This window comes from Stigmatopora nigra, chromosome 11, assembly GCF_051989575.1.
Source record: "Stigmatopora nigra isolate UIUO_SnigA chromosome 11, RoL_Snig_1.1, whole genome shotgun sequence".
Classification (NCBI taxonomy): domain Eukaryota; kingdom Metazoa; phylum Chordata; class Actinopteri; order Syngnathiformes; family Syngnathidae; genus Stigmatopora; species Stigmatopora nigra.
Genome location: NC_135518.1, coordinates 9,375,997 through 9,402,506, shown reverse-complemented (window position 1 = coordinate 9,402,506; position 26,510 = coordinate 9,375,997). Strand labels below are relative to the sequence as shown.

Sequence of the window (26,510 nt, the reverse complement as noted above, 5' to 3'; positions counted from 1 at the left end):
GCAGTGTCCCCTGCCTCTGGCCCTGAGTCAGCTGGGATTGGCTGCAGCACCCCCGCGACCCTAATAAGGATGAAGCGGTTCAGAAAATAAGGTTAAGTATGGAGGAAACAAATCAATAATGACTTTGAGGAAGTTACGGAGGAAAAAAGGGAAGGAGGCAAGGACAGATCGGTGTTATGAAAGGAAGAAAGTTGTTGTGTGTTTGTTGTTTCACAAATGTTGATTTTGGGATTAATGGGGATTTTCTAAATAAGAATTCTGATCGAAAACATCTGATACACTGTGGGTGTAGGGGTGAATATAAATAAAATAAGTTTGAAAACTGTATTAGTTTTGAGCATCGTATAGCCATTATAAAGTACACATTCTCTTGACTTTAATCATACGTTTCGTCATATTTGTCAGACACAATGTGGCAAGAAGCGATGACAGCCATTCTGTTTGCCTTACAGGGTATATTAGACATCTAGCCATGCTTATATGATACCCATCATTCAACGGAAATTGAGCCAATTGCAGCGCTCGTTGTTGCGACGTGCTTCCACCAGAGTGTCGGAGCTCCCCTCTAGTCATCATGGTGAGTTTGAGATCATTTAAAACAACTTCACGTTTACAGCATAATCAGAAAGAATGTGGATCTACCTTTGCTCGATTGCGCTTATTAAATAGTTAAAATGTGTGTATTTGGTGCGATTGTTCAGAAATGAATGCTCCTTGATCCTTAAAAGTGCGGTTTAGCTTCTGCTCTTGTGTTAGCTTTATGCTAAAGTTTCCGCAAGACGTAGCTAATACCTGGAAAAACGCTAAAGTTCGATCCCTTTTCTGAAGAGAAATGGGCCAAAGGTGGGTAATTAAAAATAAGAGATATTATACTAAGTCTGATCATCATTTATCACATTGTAACTGGCTTCGATCTTTCAAGAAAGCACCATTTATGCGTTTTGCCATTGAAGGCTACCGCAGTTTAGACGCATGTGAATCGATGAGACATTCAGGTGTTGTGGGACATTGCATTTACCCATGTTAATTTTTCTTCAGTGTAAAATGTGTATTTAATTATTCTATCAAGCTCTTTAATGTGTATTTAATTATTCTATCAAGCTCTTTAATGTGTATTTAATTATTCTATCAAGCTCTTTAATGTGTATTTAATTATTCTATCAAGCTCTTTAAATTGTGTAATTTACCAAGATCACTTGTAAAATACTTTACATTTATAAAGTAAAATGTATTATAATTAATGAAAAAAGTTGGATAATGAAATTAATATTAGATCCAACTCATGATATTTTTTTCTGTCCAGATGGGACCACCAGGAATACCGACTCATTTCCCTCCTATGGGGATGCCCCCGATAGGGCAACGTCCACCCAACATGACTGCGATGGCACCTGGCATTATACCCCCTGGTTTACTGCCATCCATGTCAGCGCCTGCAATGGGACAGGTCAGTCTTTGTTGTAATTTCATCTCAGTTTTATTGCCAGCAATTTCTTTTCTAACCAAAGTACACACTAAATGTCAATGGTGGCACTAGCCTAATAAGTGCATATAATTTTACATGACATCAATTATAGATCTGTTGTTTTCGAAGAATCGATACATCTCGCCATTAAATGGTTGATTTTTACACTCCATATTGGTAGAAAAGTAAGGAAATTATTTAATTAATGTTAAAATATGTGAGAAAATTCAGCATCGTTAACTTTCCTGATTTACGCCAGTTATCTTACAGCTGCATGCTTGGAATATTTCCAGCCTTCGATTTGTCACCTTTTGCTGGCATATGCGATCTTAAAACGTGAGAAGTTTGGGGCGGGGGGTGTCGTGCATGGCAAGTCTTTCACAGATTGCAGGCAGTGTCGTCGCACCATTAACTAGGCAGCGTGCGTTGGCTCTCACTTTCGCAAGCTTTTAGCTGTGAATGCCAGCGCCTTGTCTGAAGACTATGGAAATGCCAGATGAATATTTCACGTTGCTCCTTTTAATAGATGCAAGGTATGATCCCACCCATGATGGGGATGATGCTACCTCCGCGCCTGCCAGCTGCGACCGTACAGCCGAGTGGACCGGTAACTCTCCTCTCTCTCTGCCTTTCATCATCGGCATGCCACCTCACACATGTTTTGGAAAGTACACAACAAGTAGTGCTTATGTCGGACACATTGCTGCCGGAGACAGCTTTTTTGACAGGAATGATAATGATAACTTGCTTTATTTTCACTTTAGCTCAGATGTGAATCAGCTTTAATTGGACTATTATTTCATATTTTGGAATCATTGTGAAGAATAATCGTTAATCAAGTGGCGTGAAAGAGCCTACTAGAATACACTTAATCAACACAATTAATTCTATTGAGATGTTTTAGAAAAGAAACGTCACACAGGTCAAACAATGTCAGACGTTTTCATTATTCATTGCCTATTGTTGAAGGTGCTTTTGGAAATTAATTATTCCTTTTGTCTCCTCAAAAGCCTGGCGTTGACAACCCAGGTAAGCACTTACACGTCACCAACCATCTTGCACATTTTCATTGTACATTTATCTAACTCTTTATTTTTTTTTTTGAAACAGCTGCACCTGGAACCACTGTAAGTAACATTTTTGTCTTCGGTAAAGTTGACCTAATGAGCTCCTGGTACCTTCTGACTTGCATGTCTTTGGTGCTTTTCACAGAGTACAACAAATGGATCCGGACAGGAAGAGCAGCCTAAGAAGGTTCGTAAAACAAGGACGTTATGCAAACATGTTTTTTTTTTACACTCGTTCATGGTTTCGCCCAACAAACTTTCAAACCCTGAATGATGAACTTGTTTTTGGTTGTCTTTTGTTCATCTTAGAAATCCCTCTGGACAGAACACAAATCATTAGATGGGAAAACTTATTACTACAACACAGAGACCAAGCAGTCCACATGGGAAAAACCAGAGGATCTCAAGTCTCCTGCAGAAGTATGCAAACAATTCGTTTGTTGACATTTGTTCTTCTTTTTTTTAAATATCTCAATACCTGGCAATGTGTAATAATTAAAACTATGTTGTGCTTGTGCCCCCACAGCAATTGCTGTCCAAATGTCCATGGAAAGAATATAAGTCAGATGCAGGGAAGCCATACTACTACAACTCTCAAACAAAAGAGTCCAGATGGACCAAACCCAAAGAGCTGGAGGATCTGGAAGGTAAAGCAGCCCTTGCCTTTTTAATGAGCCTTCACTTATTAAATTGGCTTGCAAGAGAATGACTCAATGTTTAATTATGTGCAAGTGTAACATGGTGTGTCAACCCAGTGCTTTTCTCTTATCTGGGCAATGCTTTGAAATGAAAACAAAAGATCTTAATGGTGTTTTGTTTTGTTGCAGCCATGATCAAAGCTGAAGAGAATGGGTAAGCGTTCACGCTTTTCTTGAATAAAATTTGATTTTAGTCACAGTGCTATTAAATCCTGTCTTTTCTTTTCTATTTTTTTTTTTTTTAAAGCACTTCAGAAGTAATGGCTCCGGGCGTCACCCCTGAACCCATGCAGCCGATGGAAAGCCTGCAAGCGCCCATGGCTCCTGCGAAGGAAGCCGAGGTGGTGGAAGCGGTCCCAGAAGTGCTAGTTTCCCAGGTGCCAGAGATCAAGACCGTCGAACCGCCCGCCGTGGCTTCGTTGGACAGTGCCGCCGAGACCAGGTAGTAGGCGCTTGCCGGGAAAGTCAGTTTTTTAAAAAAATATTGCTTTTGGATCTGTAGCGTCAACGTCAATTTTCTTTAAATCTTAGTGTCGAAGTCAAGACAGAGGAACTGCGTCCAGAAATTCAGAAGAAAGTTTTGAAATGGAACACGAAAGAGGAGGCCAAGCAGGCCTTCAAAGAGCTTCTTAAGGAGAAGGTAGGCAAGCTCAAGAAGGCCACATTCACAAATCTACAACAGAAACAATACTGTATGTCTGGTCTTGGACTGGCTCTGGTTACATTTAGTACAGGGATGTCCAAATGAATTCCTCGGAGGTGAAAAAAATCAAACAAGGCCTACTTTAAATCCTTCCACTTCAGAATCGGTTAAAAAAGATTGGGTTTTTTAAAATGTATCTATTCTTTAGTGATTGACTGGTCACTTCCACCCTCTAAATTAAATTGAATTGGACGTCTAGCCCTTATTTTTGCATGGGAATGAATTATGCTAAAAGCTTATTGAGATTCTCACAGACTCAACAGCTAATCACGTCATTTTTCACCATACCACAAAATTAATAGCCCATAAGGGAAATTTCCCAGTGAAAAGTCAAATTTGGAAGACTTATCATAGCCCTGTTTTCTCACATCATCACTGCCGTCACCCAAATCCCGGCGGACACGAGCCTGGTGTGTTAATCAACACACCTTACGTGGCCCTCCTTAGAGGTTGTAGCATTGTCACCTCTTGTTGCTGTGGAAAAGTGTCTGAACACTTTGCAACCACACTTGCTGCTAGAACTAGTCACTTTCTAAATCTGTTGCTCCCCTCTGGGTTTTTTTTTTGCCATTTTCCAAAAGTGCTAATAGCTATGGCTTCGTGAATAGCTTATTCAGACAAAACATACGCACACCTCTTTCGAATTTTGAATGCATTTAAATAACTGACAAGTAACGAGATTGCCAAATCAATTGCCACGGCTCGCATGTGTCCTCAGTGACACGTCTATGACAGACGACCAAGCCGCACCCCGTGTGCCCCCCAAAAATGAGTCATCACTATAACTCTTTGCGCATTTCCGAGTAGGCCCTTGCGCCATCTTGTCTCGGCGAAGGAATACCACGGATATCTTCAAATGTCAAGAAGATACCTTATTTGTGCAGATTTCATCTTTGGTTTAGGTGTAGTTCTTGTCAATTTATGGCAAGGGACGACCATTCGCCATAGTGACCAAAATTAAAATATCTATTTTTCTCCCCATACATTGATTTTAATAACTATAATCTATTCTTTGTTTTGGAGAATTCTCAAAAAAAATTAACTGAACCACTTTTTCGACACTGAAATAAAGGCTTCAGTTGCTCCCTCTATTTTTGCTTTCAGTCCCTAAAACTATCTAATAAAAGCTCAGTTGAAGGTTTTTCAGTTTTTTCTAATTCAGATGGATACACGTTTTTTTTTCCTCACTGACTTAATTATTTTTCCTACTCTTTTTAATTTTCTTAAACACTGCAATAATTCATCTTGGCCCTTTTACGTTTCAGGGCGTGTCCTCCAATTCTTCATGGGAACAGGCTATGAAATTGATCATCAATGACCCTCGCTACAGGTATAAAGTTTGCTGTGAAATTTTTGATTGCATTAGAAACTCAGACCTTAAATTGATATTTTGCTCTTTTTTGAAGTGCTCTGCCTAAGCTTAGCGAGAAGAAACAGGCATTTAACGCCTACAAGGTCCAAACAGAGAAGGAGGAAAAGGAGGAGGCCAGAATTAAATACAAGGAGTCCAAAGAAACCTTCCAGAGGTTCTTGGAGAACCATGATAAAATGACATCCACCACCAGATATAAGTATGTTCTTTAATCATTATTATTTTTTGTTCAGAGTATATTTTTTTCTAAATTTAGATGTGTATATTTATAGGAAAGCAGAACAGATGTTCAACGATCAGGAAGTGTGGAGCTGCGTTCCCGAGAGGGACAGACAGGAGATTTACGAGGATGTTTTGTTCTACCTGGCAAAGAAGGAGAAGGTGAGGCTTCCTTGGGGGGGGGGGGATACACAAGTGAGTTGCTAACATTTCCCTTTTTCTCCTTTTTAGGAACAAGCTAAGCAGCTGAGGAAGAGAAACTGGGAAGCTCTGAAGAACATTCTGGACAACATGGCCAACGTCACCTACCGTACCACCTGGTCAGAAGCTCAGCAGTACTTGCTTGATAATCCGACGTTTGCAGAGGATGAAGAACTGCAAAGTAGGCACAAGTCTTCTTTTTTTTTTACAGTTTGCAATTACAGAGTAGCTTGTGATCTTGAAGAATTTATTTTTTTTGTACTGGCAGACATGGACAAAGAGGACGCTCTTATTTGCTTTGAGGAGCATATCCGCGCACTAGAGAAGGAGGAAGAGGAGGATAAGCAGAAGACCCTTCTGAGGGAGAGGAGACGACAGCGCAAGAACAGGGAGTCTTTCCAGGTAAGCCTCGGCTCTGAAATGGATTGTGCCTGCTGCCATTTGAGCTAGTGCTTTCATTAAAAACATTTTTTTTTGGTCCCAGAAATTTCTGGATGAACTTCATGACCATGGACAGCTCCACTCCATGTCAGCATGGATGGAGATGTACCCCACGTTGAGTTCTGACATCCGTTTTGCCAACATGCTGGGCCAGCCAGGTAAGAAGTGTCTCTTGGGTGTTTAAAATGTGAGATGGATTAAAAATTTGTGTCACCCTGCTTTCAAGAATCACATTGGAAACAAGAAAATACCAAATTTTTGTTAGCTGGTCTATAGTGTTTTCCACTTATTTCCTATTCTTTTGTTAAAGTGGAAAAAAGAAGGAACTCTTTGACGTATTCGGCAGGTTCCACTCCTCTGGACCTCTTCAAATTCTACGTGGAGGACTTGAAGGCGCGCTACCATGACGAGAAGAGAATTATTAAAGACATCATGAAAGTGAGCGCCAGCCAGTTAGCGTGCTACTCTCTGAATATTTTTGGAATCATGTTTTTTTAAACACGGTCTCGGCAGGACAAGAGCTTCCTGGTGGAAATCAACACCACCTTTGATGACTTTGGATCTGTCATCAGCTCCGACAAGAGAGCCACCACACTTGATGCCGGGAATATCAAGTTGGCCTTCAACAGCGTGAGTGCCTTTTTTTTCCGGCCGCAATGGACTTGTTATGGTCGTGTTATTCTGTGGAAATCATGCCAGAGTTGATTTTTTTGTATTCAGTTGCTGGAGAAAGCTGAGGCAAGGGAGCGTGAACGTGAGAAGGAGGAAGCCAGAAAGATGAAGAGGAAAGAGGCGGCCTTCAAGGCCATGTTGAAGCAGGCCACGCCCCCGCTGGAGCCTGACGACTCTTGGGAGGCCGTGAGTACAGATTTCCGGCTCGCCGACTGTCCCTGGTGGCGATAAAGATGTCCAATCCATCTGAACTAGGAAAGCTCCTCCCCGGTTCAAATGAATTGGAATTCTGTCGGTGCCGATGCGGTGAATGAAGTTATTACATATGTTTTAATGGCTTTTTTTCAGGTGAGGGAAAGATTTTTGAAGGAGGCTGCCTTTGAAGATGTCACTCTGGAATCAGAGAGGAAGAGGATCTTCAAAGACTTCATGCACGTCTTGGAGGTGAGTTTTAGCGGAAGCACACTCTAGCTTCGGAAATGAGACTTTACTTTAAGCAACTTTTCTTTTTCCTTCCTCTTTGTGTAGCACGAGTGCCAGCATCACCACTCCAAGACCAAAAAGCACTCCAAGAAGTCCAAAAAGCATCACAGGAAGCGATCCCGCTCTCGATCGGTCAGTAAAGGGGGAGGGGGAGAACCATCACAAACTAGAAGCATCCCCATATTTGGTAGAGTGGGTACTCTAAATCTGCTCTTGTGCCCCAAAATGTCACCCCTCTTTCATTGAAACACTATTATAGAGGAAGGGCTTTTTCCTTTTAAAAAAACGTGTTGGAAGGCTTTCTTATGTTTCCTCCCAAAAGTAATTTTCTTACCTCTCTGACCTTAACTTATTACCCCAAAATTCAATCACCTATTCCATTTCGTATTACATTCTCCAATTTTGATATTACTTCATATATTCATTCTTGAATACATCTTACTAACCATTTACCTGATTTTCCTAAAATCAGTTCACTATTCTGCAAATATGATTCTTTTACTTGTTCTTTAATTATCTGTACACACATTTCTGACCTGACTTAATTTAGCCCCATATTATACAAACATCCTGCAAGATTGATGGCAATCCATTCAATCTTGAATTATCTGGTTAACTGACGATTCTCCTGTTTGTTAAGGGTTCGGAATCCGAAGAGGAGGAATACCACAAGAAGAAAAAGCGCTCGGCATCCAAGACACCCTCCGAGCGCTCGTCCAGTGCCGAGTCAGGTAAGTCAAAGTCGTGCCCGTTTGTTGTCGGATGGCAGCTCACCTTCCACCGTTCCCCCCAGAGAGAAGCTACAAGAAGTCCAAGAAGCACAAGAAGAAGGCGAAGAAGAGACGACACAAGTCTGTAAGTGGACCAAAATCTTTCTCGGCATAAGTGAAACTTGTCAATTTGGCTTTTGAGCGCGTGAAATTAAGTGGCATTTGGGGAGGGTTGACAAATGTCCATGTGACGACTGCAGGGCTCACCTGACTCGGACGTGACCGAAAAGAAAGGCAATCGCGACTCCAAGAGAGACCGAGACAACGAGAAGGACAAGGATGGCGAGAAGGCCCGAGCCAAGTCCCATTCGGATTCCAAACACAAATCGCCCAAAGGCAAAGCCCCCAAGGATGAGGTTAGCACTGAAAAACGGCAACACAAAAACTATATTCTTATTGTTAAGTTTTGCAAATGTTTATTTATTTTGGTTATTTGGTTGTAATGTCAAAAATCTCAAGTTTGCAAAAAAAATGAAAATTAATTGATTTTTTAAATATTTTTTTCTTTTTGCTATAAAGGGAGGCTGGGAAACTTCTGGAAGTGAACTGAGTGAAGGCGAGCTGGAAAAAAGAAGAAGAACTTTACTTGAGCAGCTCGATGCGCCTTGATGACATGTCTTACGTATGCACACACACACACACACACACACACACACACACACACACACACACACACACACACACACACACACACACACACACATACACACACAGGCATTCCTTCCCTAGGGGATATTGCCCCCTTCAGGTCTCAATGGGGATGTTGGACAATGAGTTTATTTCATACCAGGATCTCGGTTTGTGATATGATTGTGTCTGTGTTGACAACTTTTAGTCTTTCTTAGCATCGTTTAGTGTTCATTGATGTGAGAGGTTTCCATCATAATTAAATTGAGATCGGAACCCAATTATTATCATTTTTTTAAGCCATTGGATCTTTCATTGAAAACCCACTTGTGACTGCAACCTCAAAACATTTAATCCAAAATAATTCGATCAATTGAGATTCACATAGAATAAAGAATTTCAGTTCATGTAGTCCGAGTCTTATTTCTGCTGCTTGTAGAAGTAGACTATGAAAATTAAGGCCATTTTTGTGGCGAAAATAGACCATGTATTAGAAGGATTTTTTTCTAAGGCAGTAGACTATGTATAAGAAGGCTACTTTGTTTATGGAATTAAATTATTTCATTTTGGTGTCCAACAAATTAACTTTCTGGCTTCATCAAAGCATATCATATGTAAATGTGAGTTAAAGTAAGTAATATTTTGGGATGTACTTTACTCACAACAAACCATGTGCAACACACTTTAGCACATCTATTTATGACAACAAAAAATAAACCAATCTCATTGTTTTATTTTATTTCATCATATTGGAAATAGAACATCTCCTAAAACAAATGTTAATCTTCAGTGAGTGCAACGTTAACTAAAATATATTACCGGTCAAAATTGACCATCGTAGAGCAGTTATTCCAGTTGGATGAAAGTTGCCGGGAGGAAAAAAAAAAAAGAGATGAACCAGGGAGATGATCAAAAATCAATTGGAGTGTTTCATCACTGAGACTGCAGCCGTTATTATTCCATATCAAAATACTTGCGCGTGCCAGAGGAACCTTTCCAAACAAAGTTTCCCCCTGGCTGCTTTTGGCTTCATTAAATATACACACAAACACAAAAAAATGAATCTATAAGTTACAAAATAACATTCAAGTTGTAGAGCCAAAGGTTTGAACATTATGTACAATATTAATAATCATCTGGTCGTGTGTGTGTGTGAATGTTAAACTTCAGTACAAAACAAAACAGTTTGAAGGGAAAGAAAAACTGTACAGTTTGAATTTGTTTTCTGTTTTTAAACACTTAAGATGAAAACACAAATTTCAGTGGTTAAATAACACATTTGATAAATGCAGTAGTAAGAATATTGTTTACAAAGTACAAATCTTATCCAGTCATGGCATCATCAAGTGAAGGAAAGTTTCACCTTGATTTGATTGTTCAACATGAAGACAAAGAATTTAGGACATTTGACCCAAAAAATGATGCACATGTCACTAAAATTCACTTAAAACCCTGATTTTTGGAAAATAGTCATGTTACACAATGTAATTTATGTTTACATATTGTGGTGAAAGTAATAATTTAATCATTAAAAATCTCAGTGGAAATTCTTTAGTTTATATGATTAAAAAATATATCTATTTTTAAAACTAGCATGTGCATCATTTTTTTAACAAAATGCTTCTCAATTGCCTTTCATGTTGGTGCACATCATTTTTGGAAGTTGAGGCACTTTTTGTTTCTTAAAATGTAATCCAGCTCCCCCACGGAGACATAGACAGGGCGTTCCAAAATATTTGACCCCATTTCGTAGGCTGATAATTTTGACAATTTTTGTTAGAATAAGCTCAAATTTTCACAGCTTGTGTAGTTGGTCTTTAACGCCTGGTGTTTCTACCTTTTCAGGTTTAGAAAGGCCGTTCACGTTGAAAGAAAAAAAGGCATTTTGCGTGTTAAAGTATGCTCGGTTGGACTCAGTCATCCAACTGATGGAAATTTGAATAACGAAACATGTTATGGACTTGTGCTATAGTTTGTTATGGTTAATGCTATTGTTTGTCTATATCCTATATACATATATGTATAAATTTGTGGTTCTTCATTGAAACGTGCACTAAATAGGTAAAAAAGGAAGTTTGGTTTTGGTGAAATGATATGTACTACTCAGATATCAAATCTCATGTGTCCTAGTTAGGCTGATGGCATACTACCCTGAAAATGCATGAGGTTAAGCAGGATTGGGGCTGGTTAGTGCCCCGGTTGGGAGACTGCCTGGGAAGACTGGGTGCTGGAGGCTCTTATGTTTGCTCATTTGACCTCGTGAGAAGCAGTTTGATCCACAATATACACAAAGTCCTCACTCACCTTTACTTATGTTTTTGTGTGGCAAACTTCATGAAAAAAATGTCAAAGTTTACTCTTGCTAAAACTATAGATGCTACTCAAAACATCTAAAATCATGACCTGGTTGGTAAAGTCATGTCAAGTTTTTGTTTTTTTGTAAGCAAACTATAGTGGCTCTGTTGGCGGAGTGGTTAGAGCGCTGGGTTCTGAAATATCAGATCCTGTGTTCAAATCCCGGCTCGGTATACATTTTATTTTTTTATTTTTTTCCCAAAACCAATGTCAAATTTTTTTTTTTTTACTAGAATTATTGGGGGCTCCGCCAGCAGAGTGGTTAGAGCATCAGCCTCTGACATCCAGGGTCGTGGGTTCGCTTCCCGGTCGCTGCCTGGAAACAAAAATCTTGGTTCTCTCCCGCCGAAGGCGGGAGAGAACCAAGTGTCTTGCCTCGGCCTTCGGTAAGGGAGGGGGGCAAAGGTGTTGCGGGTGGGACAAGACCGTCGGCCCACCCCCGCCGAAGGCGGGGGTGGGCCAAGGGTGTTGTGGGTGGGCCAAGACCGTCGGTCCACCCCCGCCGAAGGCGGGGGTGGACCAAGGGTGTTGTGGGTGGGCCAAGACAGTTAGGTCCCCTCCCGCCGAAGGCGGGAGGGGACCAAGTGTCTTAATGTCCCCTCCCGCCGAAGGCGGGAGGGGACCCAATAACCTTTTGCTAAAAAGTGGTATAAGTGTTTTGGTATAAGTATAAGTGTTGGTCTCATCCGCCTTTGGCGGGAGGGGGGAGTGTCTTGGTGTCACCTCCCACCTCTGGTGGGTGGGGACCAAGTGTCTTCTGGTGGGAGGGGACCATGTGTCTTGGCCCCTCCCACCAGAGGCAGGGACACCAAGATTTATTTTCCAAGTCCTGACCGGGATTTGAACCCAGGACCCTGGGTTTCAGACACCCAGAGCCCAATGCTCTAACCACTCAGCCAGCAGAGGACATAACAATTTAACTAAAAAAAAAAAAAATTGACATGGGTTTTGGGCTCAAAACCCATGACATTTTTTTTTTTTTTAGTTAAATTGTTATGTCCTCTGCTGGCTGAGTGGTTAGAGCATTAGTCTCTGAGATCCAGGGTCCTGGGTTCAAACTCCAGTCACTACCTGAAAACAAAAATCTTGGTGTCCCACCTGCTTCTGGCAGGCATGGACCAATATTCTTGACATAATTTTACCAACCAGGATATGATATTAGACATTTTGAGTTGAATCTATAGTTTTAGCAAGAGTAAAATTTAATATTTTTCATGAAGTTTGACACAAATATATATAAGTAAAGGTGAATGAGGGCTTTGTGTATAATGTGGATCAAACTGCCTCTCACAAGGTTAAGTAAGAAAACATTTGAGTTTCCAGCACCCAGTAGTCTAAGGGAGTTTCCCATCCAAGTAGTAAACATGCACAACCTTGCTTAACCTCCAGAGTTTTTTCAGGGTATTATGTCAGAAGGCCAACCAGGACATGATATTGGATGTTTTGCATTGCACCTATAATTTGAGCAAAACCAAGTATTTAACAGTGTAGTGCAAATTTGACATTGAGTTTTGCCAACCTATCTACCTAAGCCCATCCAAGTAAGTGTGAGTGAGGTCTTTGTGTATATTGTGCATCAAACTGCAACTCATGAGGTTAAGTGAGCAAAGAGAAGAGCTGCCAGTACCCACTATTCCAAGGCAGTCTCTCATCCAAGTGGTATCCATCCATGCATAACCCTGCTTATCCACCAGAGTTTTTTCAAGGTACTATGCCAGAAATTCAACCAGGACATATTGGATGTTTTGCCCAGCACCTGTACGTTGAGCAAAACCAAGCATTAACCCATGTAGTGCATATTTGACATTGACTTTGACCAACCTACCCCCACGTAAGTCAATTTATGTTTGTGTGGTGAGAGGTTTGTGTATAATGTGGATCCAACTGCTTCTCACGAGGTTAAGTGAGCAAACAAAAGAGCTTCCAGCACCCAGTATTCCAAGGCAGTCAGTCTCCCATCCAAGTAGCAACCATGCACAACCCTTGCTTAACCTCCAGAGCTTTTTTTCAGGGTAGTATGCCAGAAATCCAACCAAGACATGATATTGGATGTTTTGCATTGCACCTATAATTTGAGCAAAACCAAGGATTGAACAGTGTAGTGCACTTTTGACATAATGTAATGGATGAGTGAGGGCTTTCCAAAGGCAAAGGGCTGTCGCCCACCCAAATGCCATGTACACATCACCCCAAAATAGCTGTAGAGTCAGAGGGCATTTTTGTGTAGAACCATACTGAGAATATAACCATTACAGGTCTGTCCCCAGGACAGAAATGCACCCATTACATAGGCCAACCAGTGACAGTGGAGCAGGTTTGTGAAACCTTCCTGCATAGACTTTGGAAGAGCAATTGTGGAAACCCATATTTCAGCCTTTTTCTTGACATTTTTTGGTACCAAGTTCTAGTTTGTTTTGTAGTTAGTACCATCTTTGCAAAGTTTGTGGAGAAAAACATTCTGCAGTGACTTAGTGGATTGAGTCCAACCGAGCACTCTAACACGCAAAATACCTTTTCTTTTGAAGTGACTGATACATTTTTACACAAGCTGTGAAAATTTGAGGTCACTGCAATGAAAATGTGCAAAACTAAAGGCCAAAGAAATATATATTTAAATATATATATATGGGAGAGCATTTATATAAACATACTTCCATAGTCTATTCACTTTTCATTCAGATCAAAAGAGCTTGCAACATTGCATCCATCCCACTATCACTTTCTCAGTCACTTTGTCTCCACCCATCTAAATATCTAAAAATGCTGAAAAACATCCATCCATTCCCTACCTCTGTCTCCCCAAACACATTCCCAGTTCCACATCCGTCCAGCTTTCAGTCAGACAACCACCTCGCCATTGTTGAGCGGCCGCAAATTCTGGTCGTCAAAGCGTCTCCGGACACTGCGCCGCACGGCATCTGCTCGCCTGTAAGGCTGATTCCGAAGATCTGTGGCAATAATGCCCGGGAGAACAAAGACGTGTTAATAGCGCAGAAAACAGGCAAAGCGCTTGAGATGAACGCCAAGCCAGCAGCCTGTCTGTTAGTCCAATTGCTCAAAACTGTCAAAGCAGCAAGGGAATGGCCTTTCATTTTATCTTATTAACAATGCATCCTCCTGACTAAGTAGCTACAAGTGCCAGGGTTGGGGGGGGGGGGGGGGGGTGTCCCATGTCCCTCAATGTTTTTTTGTCTGAGAGACCATTAGGATTGCATTGTAGCTCATCACTCCTCTTCAGGGCTGAATAAAGTGTAGACGAAAAGAGAAATATCAAAAGTGCAGCTTACTACTAGCTTAAATGCAAGCATTAAAAAAAAAAAGATAAAGCAGGAGGATGCAGTTTTAAAATGCGCTTTTGTCTTGCTCCAAGTTGTAAATGTCTTTACAGACAAGCTGCCAGCCGTGACATGAGCGCACGGGTTGAATAAACATTTTCCCCCAAAAAAATTCAACACAAGCATGCAAAAGCAAATAAATCATTAGTGGGAAACTTGCAATCATTTGCATGCGGAAGTAGACAATGTTAAATCAACATGCAAGACAACAGTTTGAATTGTCACCCTTGTGGAAAGATGGGAAAAATGGTCATGATGAGTAGTGAATTATTGAACATTGTAAACTATCATGGTGATTACAAAATTCTAAGTCATTAACAGTATTAAAAATCTCCCTCATCAGAATAAAACTAAAACATTTTATTGTTTTATTTGCGTTACCTTCTATGGCCAGAAGACGACAGTATTGTGTTAAAAATTCGTTTGGCAGAAATGACTACTCTTGAGTTAAACAGTTAAGAGTGGGTGGGTAAAACGAATGATGAAATTATTTATATCAGATGATGATAAATGACATCATGCAGGTGGACCTTCACCAAGACCCCACAATCAGGAAGAAAAGTCAACTTCAATAAACAAAAACATGTCACAGCAGCAAGGCCACGTGAAAAAGTTAGTAGGCGTGCAAGGTCATTTGAGGAGAACGTCAGAGGGGGGAGAAAAGGGGAGAAAAAAGGAGAACGGAGACTTCCGGCGACCTTGTTTTGTATGTGCGAGAGAGTTCTACAAGCTTAGTAATGGTACTCCTCATTGAGGGCGGGCTCGCAGAAGAATCGAGAGCCGCGCTTGGCGGTGCGGGCGGTAAAGGGCACCGTCTTCAGCACTGCGTCCACGACAACCAGCAAAACAGACAAACAGGACAGCCACGACAAGACAAGGCACACGAGATAAGCGCAGCAGACTTCTATAGCAGTTGGCCCACTGTTAGCACAAAGCATTTATGTACACACGGGAGGGGAATTGCTCGATTGTTTGCTCACTACTAAAGAAATGGAGTGGAATTCTCATTTTTACACTCCAAAAGTATCAATAAAAATTATATAGTTTGCATGATGACCCTTGTTTCTATCCTGGGATTTTTCTGAATGCATCCTCGGACCAAAAAGTTTGGACACCCCTGTTTTTGACAGATATTTCGTCAAAGTTAAAAAAAAAAAGCGAGCAACATCAGTTAAGGATCAAACAATTCCCCCTGTCAGCATTAGACAGCCGAGTTAATGCAATTGCGCCATCATTATCTTCAAATCAAGTTGTACTTAAAACAGTAAACTTTGTAATCATGTGTATAGTAACCAGCCACAAAAGTAGGTACACCTGCAAATGAAATTGCTGGATTGACAATTTTAAATGAGTTAATTATTAAATGTAATTATTTCATTTTCATTGACTTTTGCAGTGTTGAAAACTGTATGGCATATCATAAAGTGTTCTAATACTTAGCAGTATTGATAGAAAAAAACTACCAAACTGCTTTGTAATATAAAATAATAATACAAATATTACTAATTTTAATACCCTGTATAACCTAATTCAACCTTTTTTAAAACCAGTTTTACCTTAAAAAAAATTCCTGATCAATGACGGTAATAGACACCCAATCCAGTTGGACTAGTTATTTTATAAAATAACAACCAAATAGCTTACTTTTGAAGCAACCCTGGATCGTCTAGCATCATCAATGTTTAACGGAGTTCAATTCAACTTTGAAAACTATAATTGCAATTAAACTTGTATTAACTACCTGTCAAAAATTACAATCTTTTGCCCACTAAAATGACAGCCCTCATTATGCAGGTGCACCTACAATTGCAGTATTCATCTCCGTGATAATGATCAATTTGCTCAAGAGTTAGTCACAGCATCGGCCATGTGTTACTCAGCAAAGCAAGTAAGCGACATTGTCAACAACACTTCAGGGTGTTACTGGATTAGCTCAGCTCTCATCATCATGACCTTCCAAACATCTGTTTGCTTTGGAACTTTTCTTTTTTTTACCTTAATGCAGAGCCTTATATATGATGATAATAAATGAGCAAAGGGCAGATGAGATTACCCGTTATGATGTCTTCAATGGCTCCATCTTTCCCCTCATATACGTGGCGACTGTCTTTTACTTGCTTCTTCCGCAGTTCCTGGATCAACTCCTGCTGTTGCCTTTTGTTCTTATGAGACGGAGACTGAGGAGAAGGAGTACATGGACACATAGCATCAATGTAGCTAGCCCCTTCTACGTTGAAGTATTTAACAAGCATAAGGCCTAAGGCTGATATTATGGGCAAGAGGGCCAAAATACCTTTTGCTCTTCCTCCCTCAGGGCTTCTTGTTCTAAAAGTTTTTCCATCAGAAGCTGCTGCTGACGCTTTCTTTGCTCGTTGTCCTCCTCGGCTTGCTATGGAGTTCACAAGACAAAGTTAGAATGTGTGTTTATGGTGACCAGAAAAAAAAGATCACCAAAAATAGGTAACAGCGAAAAAAAAAAAAATACATTTGTTGCTGTCCAGCAATAAGTACAAAAGTACCTCAACAAGACTTTGTTCCGAGTGCCACATATATGATCAACTTTAAACAGTGATAAGCATTTAGAAGTAGTTATTGAAAGGCATTTCCGCGATGTATACACTTAAACCTTAAAGACTGGCATTAAATGATCATTCTGAATAAAAGATTCTCTCAATCTCATTAAACTTGTATAATGGCAATAAAAGTATTCAACTCAATTCCATGTTTGAAATATACTCTTTTTTTGCATGTAATTTAACAATTCATCCTCTGACACCCCATTTGGAAAAGAAAACAACACTAAATGAATTTAGGTAGTCCTAAATGTCAAACCACTACATCCAGCAAGATTACAAATCAGCTCTATCTTGAAATGCACACGTTAAAAACAATCCGATGCCACACTGCTAAGCAGCGGGGGCCGCCGTGGCTCCTGTCATGTCGCATTAGCACTCCCTCCCATACAAATGTTCTCAAGCGACTCGATCCGGCAACATCGGAATGGTTCCGCGGATGAGCGAACGGCTGAAAAGCTCACCCTGTACGCCTTCACAAATCGCACGAAGACGGGGAAGAAAACCGACGGCGGCGTTGTTTTGGAACTCTCCCCGTAGAACTTCACGGCCTCGTCAAAGGCATCCTGTGGATAAAAACACAACAAGGGCGTCGGTCGGTGATTTCTCAGGTGGCTTCATGCCGGCTTTACCTGCGCGATCTTGGCATCGTCCTGCAGCTTCTTCAACTTGCTCTCGTTGTGTGTGATGAAGTCCTTGAGCATGGTGTTATGGCCGTGCATGCTGTACTCCCTCTTGGTCAGCTCCATGCCTCGTTGCAGCTCCTTTACGTCCAACAGGACGTTGTCTAACGATACTGTGGGCGGGGAATGTCGCAGGATATTTCAGCATTAGGCAAGTTTATTAAGAATGATACAAATTGAAAGAGTCCAAAAAAAAATATTCAAAAATAGACTCACCCGATGCGGCTTTCTCTACGTAGTGCAGCTCATTGTAAAATAAAGCAACTTGTGTATATTTCTCTTTCACTACATTAGCAATGTAGTGTAATAGTGTTATCTTGCGGTCAGTCGACTTGGTGTCCAGAAGCTAAAAAGAAAATGAGGGTCAGCTAAGCCAGGGGGTTATTTTTTGAATAAATGATGAGTGGGGCTTGACTTACCAAGTCTAAACTTTGCAGCTTGAATCCATATACTGCTCCTCTTTTGCTGCTGTTCATGTAATTTCCAAGTGCTAAAATAATCTGTCGGAAGGGAAATGGCTTGTTAAAAAAGGGGGGAAAATAAAAAAGTGGAGATAAGGAGGTTGCTTACCTCTAGAATTTTTTTCAACTTCTGGGACGACTTAATGGAAACCGATGCCGCAATGACCGAATGGAGTTGCTGTAAGGAAACAGAAGTGAATGGAGAGGGGAAAAAGAAGGCAAATTAGTTTGTGGTAATGCACATACCGGCGTGAGCATTTGTATGCTCTCCGTGAAGTTGCCGACAAAGGCCATGATGGTCATCTTCTGCATGAGTCGCTCTATCTTGCTGAACTGCATCATGAAGCGGTCCTCGTCCGTCAGGCTCTCCAGCGGCTTGCGCTCCTTCTCGAACTGCCGTAGGGTCTTCACCTCGTGCTCCGTGGGCTGGAATCGCATGAGGCACTCCACGAAATCCACCGGTAGGGTGCGCAGGTCGAAGCTGAGAGGGAGGGGAGGGAGAATGACAATCAATGTTAACCATCATTTTCTTGTTTCGCCACAGTGCGTGTTGACTTACAGTTGGATGGCTTTGCAAATCTCCTCAGCTGTCTTGCCCACTTTTCTCAGTGTTATGGCCAAGTTTTTGGCCCTGTTGGAATCTAACAGTGTCACTCTGTTGGGTCCCTTCTGGATGACCTGTTTGCTCAGAGTTCGCTCCACCGCTTGACCCTGGGCTTTGGTCTTGAACATTTCCTCAAATTCATCCACGTTCAGGTCCTGCAAGGCCAATAAACAACATTTATTCCTGAACTTGGCATCAAATTCTTCACAAAGAATTCACTTGGCTTAGGAATCACTTTTGAGCATACCTCAAGTATCCTTTCGTCATCGATCTCATTGAAGACGGTTCCGTTGATCTGATTGGGTTTCAGGGCCACCCAATTGAAGACGGGCATGCGGAACTTGGTTTTGATGGGTTTCTTGATCTTAACGGCTGGACACAAAATACAGTGATCAGTTTGATTCTAGTGGAGTGTGCGCACACTCGCGTGCAGGGAATGAATAGGGTGTGTCCTCTGAGTGATGGGGAAACATTACATTAACAATGCCACTCAAACTTGTGAAGTAGGTTGAAATGGGGGGAAAAAAACTACAGTCACATCAAGCCAACAGTGCAGTGAATGACATCAATTCAATGCCTTAACTATATTTATTCACTCAACACATCAAGCTTTTATGGATTTTCCAATTAAGAGATGATGACTTTGGACTCTATCAATGCTGACATTTATTGGCATGGAGCCAGTGAACAGGCAAAAAGAGGAAAAAGACAAAAGGGCATGCAGAGATGCACAAAAACACACCAGGGCACTATGGTAATCTACTGACGTGATCCTTGGTATTTTCATCACTTTCTCCAAATAAAGCTATGATTCATCAATTGGTCAAATACGTGGCCAAAAGAGGCTTATGTTTTCAAGAGAAGGAAAATACTCATTTCAAGGCATGCTGGGGAGGAGGAAAAAGTGGGGAGCAAAAAACTAAAAAAGGATTGAACTGAACACAACAGGCAGAACCTACAGAACAGTTTGATGGGTCCCTCTGGTTGGCAGAAAAAGAAACAAATTAAAGATATATTAATGAGAAAGAGAGAAGAAATAGGCAGGGGGATAATGTCTTGACATGCATTTTTAAAATACAGAATTAAACATTAGACTGCCTAAAATGCATTGCATGAGTTTAAAGTACATTTCAAGGTGAAAGCAGTCGATTAAAAGACAAATGTAAAGTGTTTTTTTCCCATTTCAGAAAGCTTACCGGCTAAACCCGAATTCATGATGACAGTAGGGGTGCCGCAGCCAGGCAATGGAGGTGCGGCAGGAGGAGGTGGGGGAGGCAGGTGAAGTGACATCTCTGAGGCAAAAGCTGGAAGCGGAGGTGGAGGGGGCGGAGGCGGTGGCGGAGGGGCAGGCGGCGGAGGAGCTGGAGTGCTCGCTGGTGGTCCATTTGTCACTGTGAGAACAAGTGGAATGAATAAAACTCACATTTGAACAGATGTGTGTAGACTTCTTCATAACATGCGCTTACACAAGCCATTTTCTGGTAGCGGCGGAGGAGGAGGAGGAGGCGGGACCGCCGGAATGCCGACCGCGCCCCCCACTTGAGCGGGATTGTAGATGCCGCCGTTTCCGCTGACTCCATTTCCGCCCACGGTGTTGCCCGGCGACGTTTCCACGGCGGCGGGCGGTGTCGGCGGAAGGATGCAGATGTCCCCGTTTCCCTTTTTGTGGATCCTAATGGTGCCCTGCTTCTCCAGTTCGTGGATCTTCTTCTCTAAGTGGCTTTGCCGCTGGATGGCCTCGTCCTTCTCCTTCAAGACCTGCCGTAGTGAGTGGAGCTTCCCACTGCTGTCTTTGTAGGCCTCCTACAACAACAGGTTTCCTCAAGTTAGATTTAAGGATTAAAGGACCTTTTTTTTTAAGAAGAAAAATGTCCGACCTTCACGCCTTCCAGGTCCTTGTTGGTCTGCATGAGCTGCTTCTCTAATTCCACAATCTTTGCCATGGCTTCATTCTCGGCATCCAGCAGCTTCTCTGTCAACTGGAAGGACAAAAAAGAAAGTTGATCATATTAGAAATATGACTGACAGTCCATTAAAAACATGATATTGTGACTTCTGTGTCCGTTTGAGCCCAAGCATCAATGTGGTGACATTTTTGGACATGGTGCAGAAGAAAGATGCGCAAAAGTTGGGAAGAAAATAAAAAAATCCTGTTAAATCTCACATGTGACATGTTCTCTTCCAGCTCTTCCACCCGCTCCAAAGCAGCGTTTTTGGTTTCCGCATCCTCCAGAAGGGCGCCGACGTCAAACACGTTGTCCAGGTAGGCCTGGATCTGGACCTGCAGCTTGTCACTTTCAGTGTGCTTGACTTTCTACGAGATGGAGACAGAAATATAGTTTTGCCGGACAAGATGATAGACAGAGTTGAGGCCCCGGAAGGGCGCCATGGCAACATTGGGCACGACATTTGCATTTTTCACGGCCGTCGATCAACTCACGTCTAAGAATTCATCCAAAGACAGCTTGGTGAAGTCGTACTGCAAGTGAACCCGGAAGTTCATGTCCTCCACCGAGTGCACGACGATGTTAATGAACTGCATGCACGCCACCTACGCATCACAGGAAAAAAACAATGCCATTTTAAGTTTGCACCGATGGAGACAATTACACTCCTCCTTTCTTTTCAGCATATTTCACTGTGATCCGCTAACTCCACTCACTAAAGAGAAGGATGTGTGACTCAAGCTATAAAATGAACCGAGCCATTCATCGTAGCTCAACACACTTAAAACGTCACAGATGATCTTCCCCAATATAAACATGTCACTGTTATTGGTTGAATGGGTGCTCTATCTCCAGACTCAATAAATCATATCCAAAAAGGGGATATACTGATCCTTCCAGCATGGTAAAAAGAAAAAAAAATCAATAAAAAAGGTTTGCAGGATGCCTGCTTACCTGTTGATTGATTACTCTAAGGGATAGTGATCAATACTATGATTTAAAAGCATGCGTGTGTTGGCTGTGGTGTGTAAATACCATAAAATCAATGTTGTTGTCTTCGTTCTTGAAATACTCCATCAGCCTTTCAAAGCGTTGCTCCTCCACACAAACCTGCAAAATAAAACACGGCTGTTAAAATGGCCAATGCGGAGTTAAATGAAGGCGCAACGCTCAATATGGGATTGCAATCGATTGTAAATTCACGTGATTATGTACATTGATGAAGAACAGACACCTATTTATTTCTAATCTTATGGTTATCACAAAAAGTATTACAAAATAATCCAGTCTTGCTTTTTTTACCTTAATTTAGAAACCTGTTGCAACCTTGTTTTTGTTTTTTGTTCTACTTGAAAATACCAAAAATGCTACAAGTTATCCACCAGATTAATTTTGTATTACGGCACAACTTGAAACTAAAACAAGGCTTCATGAATTTCAATTTTGGGGGCAGAAAAGACTACAATGCCACCCCTCCCAAAAAATAAGTGCTACAGTTCATCGGAAGGGCAATGGTGGTCTTTTTGATAAAGAATCGAAGATGCAAGTTGGGTACATCAAATGTTAAAAAAAAAAAACCCTTTAAAGTTGAGTCTGAGAACCACTATCAAAGTCCCAGAGAAAAGTCGACGTAACAACACTATGCTTTTAAGAGCCACTTTTAAATGACAAGTTAAAAAATTCAAACTATTCCTTTAAGCCCGGTGCAAGAAAGCCCTCATTATTCCTGCCTTCCGCCTCTCATGAGATGAGCTGCGACGAGCCCAAGCTTATTCTGCCACTTATGCCGGTGAGGCTGCGAGAGTCGGACGCTCAATTTTTCATTCACCAGTAAATTTTGCATTGCAGCAGGATGACGCTCACGACAAACCTCCGCCCACCCTCCAAAACTCGTTTTTTCTCTCTCTTTTTTGCTGACAGCCTAAAAGAGTTGGTCAAGGCTGTCGCTCGTATCGGCCTCCCCCCTAGTCGCCGCCTTTGTGCGTGTGCCAAATACAATTTCTGCGGGAGGCCTTGAGCGCACCGGCTGAAAGTGTAATCTGTTGACAAATAGTGTATTTCCGCCACCGCGATGCATGGCTAAAGGCTGAGTCACTGACTGCTCCCTACCTCCTTGAAGTTGTCAAACGCCGCTAGGATGATCTCGTGGCCTCCCCTCACCAGACAAACCGCCGCCAGGAGCTCCAACACAAGAGCTTTGGTTCTGTTTAAATGTAACAACATAAGATTTAGATCACTTATCGTGCATTTGTTCACTTCACACACGATTTGACAGCATTTTTTGGCACGCCACATGACCTATTTTGTTTTCTCAAATATGATCTGGGATAGAAAAAATGAGGTAATTTCAATAAGAATATTGGATCATTTTTGTCCTCCAGTTTCTGTTGCATAAGTATTGCTTTTTGTTTACAGTTTTGGGTTGCTGCTGTCAAAACTGCCATCAGTTTTGTTTTGAGTACGTGTGTTTCTAGTTGAGGGATAGTGTGAAAAGGGATCTAACAGGGCTTCAAATCTACTGTTAGGGCAACTATTTGAACAAGTTGAAAGGTGTGACATAAAAAAAGCAATTCCTTCTGTTAGTTGTCAACACCTATGTTTCCCCCCACTGTTGACTCCTGTTATTGGCTCACCTTGGATTTTTATTGTTGAGACTTAGTGCAATTTCATTCACAGCATTTAGGTGGGACATGACCATATTGAAGCCATACTAGAAAAGGGAACAAAAATAAACATTACACATTACACAAGTAAAAAGGAGAAGAACAGCAAGGAACTGCTCTTAAAAACATTTAAAATAATGGCACTGCTATTCTTTTAAATAAAACAGATTGTTTCAACCCCATTAAAAAGGCAGCTATTTAACTATACTTCAACATTTTCCATAAGCAGTGCTTTGAAAAACTGATATCAACACTGAAAAGCATTGCAACATCTAAGAAAAGAATATAATAGTGTAAATATGAGGACTAGCATTAATGACCTGATAGTTCATGATGGCACGTAGGCACATGATGCAGACGTGGACATCATCTTTTTTGCTGACTAGCCTGGAATTCTTCAGCGTCCTGCGGCTGGGAAACGTGTTACATCTGAAAAACACGTTGTTTTTGTTGAAAACTTGATAGTATGGGGAAAAACAAGAGCACGTATAGCAGAAAACAGATCCAATTTGCGCGAGTTCTCTCTCCATTCCCCTATTCACCATCACAATCCTTCACAATGGAAGGCTGTGAAATTGACGATCCATATATACAAAAACCATATAATCCAGAGCTGAAGAATGACGGTCTTTTAGTGCGCTTAATTCAATGTATTTTACGGCTATATCAATAACGCATGCTGACAAAACAAAAGGGTCACAATAAAGGCTAAATGCAAAGCAGCATGGAGAAATGCAACTATAGAAGGGAAACTGTTTATATTTTCAGATTGCGGGTTCAATTACAAGCCTGAAAAAATGTATCTCCGGGCTATTAGTGACAAACACGCCAGTTGATGTCAGCAGGAGGTGTGACGCCTGTGCGATTCACGGGGAGCACGTGTGCAAAAGGGGGTTACACTTTAAGGAGATAAATGGGAAAGTTTCTTCACCCAATAAGAAACTATTGACAGAGGGACATCTTGGAGAATTAAATTGGATTGGATGTCTCTTAGCAACAACAGCAGGCCAGGAGTTAATACTTGACAAATAACAAAAGAGCAATAATGAATAGCAGGGGCACAACTGTTCCAGCTGAGATGGAAAAGAAACAAGTTGATTTTTATTTTTCCACCTCATTGCTCAACATCCCAAAGCGACCGAATGGGATTGAAATGTGCAGGCAAAATGTTATTCATCTCCAAATCTGGACCATGATAAACGATTGTGTAACGCTGCCAGAAAGCAATGTCTTCAACATGCACGGACATGTTGAAAACTACTCCAAAAAAACATTATAACATGTCTAGTTCTTGATGAACCATTTGGACTATGTTTTTGTGCGTGCTTGCTTTGAAGGAAACATGTTGAAGAATGACACCTCAAGTGACAGTAACTTGATTTCCCACTAAAACAGAAAACAAAGTAGAAAAGGGACACAAAACATGATAAATTCATAATCTATCAACACAGCTACACTACAAAATCAAATTACAGCTCTAATAAAACAATGCAATACTATAATAATGCATTAAGACTATACACAATGACAGCCACAGCCTATTCATCTTCCTACTCACATTAAAACTGAACTTACCGTCTTATTTGAGAACACTTTGGACAGTTGAGTGAGCTTGTTGGCCTTTAGGGCAGCAGTTTGAAATAAACAATGATTTGAGGCACTATTTTTTTTTTTGCAATGATGACACGACAAACAGAACAATATGGTCTTCCCACTGTTTGCAGCTTCTAAATGAAAAAAGTACGAAGGATGGCATTGGCGGGAGCCACTGAGGGGGAGACACGGGGGCACAATAGCGACAGAAAAACCTATTTGCTCCGAAGGGAGCGCAGGAGAGGACAGGCTGGGAGGACAAATAATTCACATCCCTGATACAGACAGCGCAAGCAGGGTGGTACGAGAACAATGAGCCAGGGGTTGTGTGTATTTGAGTTTGTCTCTTAATGAAACGGGCGAGGGGGACGGGGGGGTTGTCGTAGACGGAGTTTGAACCTGCCTGCTGTCGAAGACGGGCAGACAGATGAGAAGACTACGAAGGACAGAAGAGAAGACAATCAGCCCCATTGAAGAGTGCTCTTATCGGGTTTAGAAAGAGGCCACGGCAGATGGATGTGATCCCTTCATAAATCAAACAAGGATACAATGATCCATGTTCTTATTTTTCTGCTAATAGCATGTAAACATGTCATTGACACATGTTGTAAAACTTTCAAGACTAAAAAAAAGGCTGTTGGGGTGGAAACAATGCGAGAAATTGTAGACTTGATTCGGCAAGGATCTGTTATTAGCAGACATGTGATTCGCTGCCTCAATGGGTCTCTTTGTTCACGACTTGTTAAAAGTTATTAACCGTTTCCAAATGGAGGATTAAGGGTCACACAAGTCAATGTGCGTGATGTGCCTTAACACTAGAGGAAAAACAGAGGAAATTATATCGAAGATTAGCATGGGTTTGGGAATTAACCTTATCTTTGAATTAGGAACCTACCATATTTAAATGGTATTGATTGGCATGTAAAAAAATGCCCAGATGAGCCAGAGTTATACAAATGTAGATCTTAAGCGATTCAAGGTTATTTAGAAACCACATGGCTACAAAAAAGGAGTGTTGAAGGGTAAAAAAGACGTGAAAAGTTAGAAATGGAACATACCGTAAAGTGGAATGGCGACCCGCCCGAGTGATACCGTTCCCGTTGAGGGGAGAGGACAGCGTGCTCCCTGCGTGCAGGTCTTCAATGGAGCGACTCCAAGGTTTGGATTTATCCAGCAGGGACTCTGGACTATTTTCCACACAGTCACCATCGAACCTGTTGCGGCATAAGTGTAAATATTAGATTTGATTATGAAATTGAATCCATAGCGAGAAAAAAAATTCTTATGTTGTGCATATAACAATGACATTGTTGAATAAAAACATTTGACTGAAACTTTTATTTAAATATTACCACATCGGAATCGATGAGGCAAGGCCAAATATTTTGTGGGGGTCAATGAGAGCACAGACTAATTCACAATACTGGCGGTGGGACTCAAAAATTGTAGCAGACAATGTCGTTATGCAAAAAGTCAATAGCACTCATTTTCATCCCTACCAAATACTTGAGGGCTGTTAAATAAAAGGCCATTTTGTAATTGTATAGTGTTTCAGCAACACCGTTCTCGACAGTATGTC

At 41.3% G+C, this 26,510-nt stretch overlaps 2 protein-coding genes across 8 annotated transcripts in view; one reads left to right on the top strand and one right to left on the bottom strand.

Annotated features, from left to right (window-relative positions):
• Positions 1 to 433: 433 nt before the first annotated feature.
• Positions 434 to 9,129, top strand: prpf40a (PRP40 pre-mRNA processing factor 40 homolog A). 3 transcript variants are annotated; one of them, XR_013327952.1, is made up of 27 exons: positions 453 to 577; positions 1,304 to 1,447; positions 1,992 to 2,072; positions 2,476 to 2,494; positions 2,576 to 2,592; positions 2,678 to 2,719; positions 2,842 to 2,952; positions 3,059 to 3,179; positions 3,360 to 3,384; positions 3,478 to 3,672; positions 3,762 to 3,870; positions 5,199 to 5,263; positions 5,340 to 5,504; positions 5,578 to 5,686; positions 5,756 to 5,906; positions 5,994 to 6,127; positions 6,210 to 6,324; positions 6,477 to 6,604; positions 6,680 to 6,796; positions 6,887 to 7,024; positions 7,187 to 7,282; positions 7,367 to 7,453; positions 7,962 to 8,052; positions 8,115 to 8,176; positions 8,292 to 8,447; positions 8,611 to 8,756; positions 8,795 to 9,129. XR_013327952.1 is itself a non-coding variant. In XM_077728831.1 (26 exons), exons 1-26 carry the CDS (start codon positions 575 to 577, stop codon positions 8,698 to 8,700), a joined length of 2,571 nt encoding a protein of 856 aa, XP_077584957.1. In that variant the 5' UTR covers positions 434 to 574; the 3' UTR covers positions 8,701 to 9,129. The 3 variants fall into 3 exon arrangements, 2 of the variants coding, with proteins under 2 accessions (XP_077584957.1, XP_077584958.1); XM_077728831.1 differs by having other exon boundaries at positions 434 to 577; positions 8,611 to 9,129; XM_077728832.1 differs by having other exon boundaries at positions 6,513 to 6,604; positions 8,611 to 9,129.
• Positions 9,130 to 12,083: 2,954 nt separating this feature from the next.
• The window catches only part of fmnl2a (formin-like 2a), a 33,692-nt gene continuing 19,265 nt past the window's right edge, over positions 12,084 to 26,510 (bottom strand). Inside the window, exons 8-30 of one of the 5 annotated variants that reach the window (XM_077728826.1) lie at positions 25,990 to 26,145; positions 23,659 to 23,767; positions 23,309 to 23,385; positions 22,785 to 22,878; positions 21,711 to 21,785; positions 21,170 to 21,280; positions 20,894 to 21,043; positions 20,607 to 20,708; positions 20,196 to 20,532; positions 19,926 to 20,120; positions 19,689 to 19,709; positions 18,977 to 19,101; positions 18,685 to 18,884; positions 18,372 to 18,606; positions 18,235 to 18,303; positions 18,084 to 18,164; positions 17,881 to 18,010; positions 17,614 to 17,777; positions 17,446 to 17,547; positions 16,702 to 16,797; positions 16,462 to 16,585; positions 15,107 to 15,231; positions 12,084 to 14,021 (exon numbers count right to left, since the gene is read on the bottom strand). In XM_077728826.1, the coding sequence (XP_077584952.1) occupies positions 15,140 to 15,231; positions 16,462 to 16,585; positions 16,702 to 16,797; positions 17,446 to 17,547; positions 17,614 to 17,777; positions 17,881 to 18,010; positions 18,084 to 18,164; positions 18,235 to 18,303; positions 18,372 to 18,606; positions 18,685 to 18,884; positions 18,977 to 19,101; positions 19,689 to 19,709; positions 19,926 to 20,120; positions 20,196 to 20,532; positions 20,607 to 20,708; positions 20,894 to 21,043; positions 21,170 to 21,280; positions 21,711 to 21,785; positions 22,785 to 22,878; positions 23,309 to 23,385; positions 23,659 to 23,767; positions 25,990 to 26,145 (2,845 nt within the window). In that variant the 3' untranslated portion in view covers positions 12,084 to 14,021; positions 15,107 to 15,139. Of the gene's footprint in view, positions 14,022 to 15,106; positions 15,232 to 16,461; positions 16,586 to 16,701; positions 16,798 to 17,445; positions 17,548 to 17,613; positions 17,778 to 17,880; positions 18,011 to 18,083; positions 18,165 to 18,234; positions 18,304 to 18,371; positions 18,607 to 18,684; positions 18,885 to 18,976; positions 19,102 to 19,688; positions 19,710 to 19,925; positions 20,121 to 20,195; positions 20,533 to 20,606; positions 20,709 to 20,893; positions 21,044 to 21,169; positions 21,281 to 21,710; positions 21,786 to 22,784; positions 22,879 to 23,308; positions 23,386 to 23,658; positions 23,768 to 24,913; positions 25,063 to 25,989; positions 26,146 to 26,510 lie in introns of those variants that run through there. The other 4 variants (XM_077728828.1, XM_077728825.1, XM_077728830.1 and 1 more) reach the window with 4 other exon arrangements.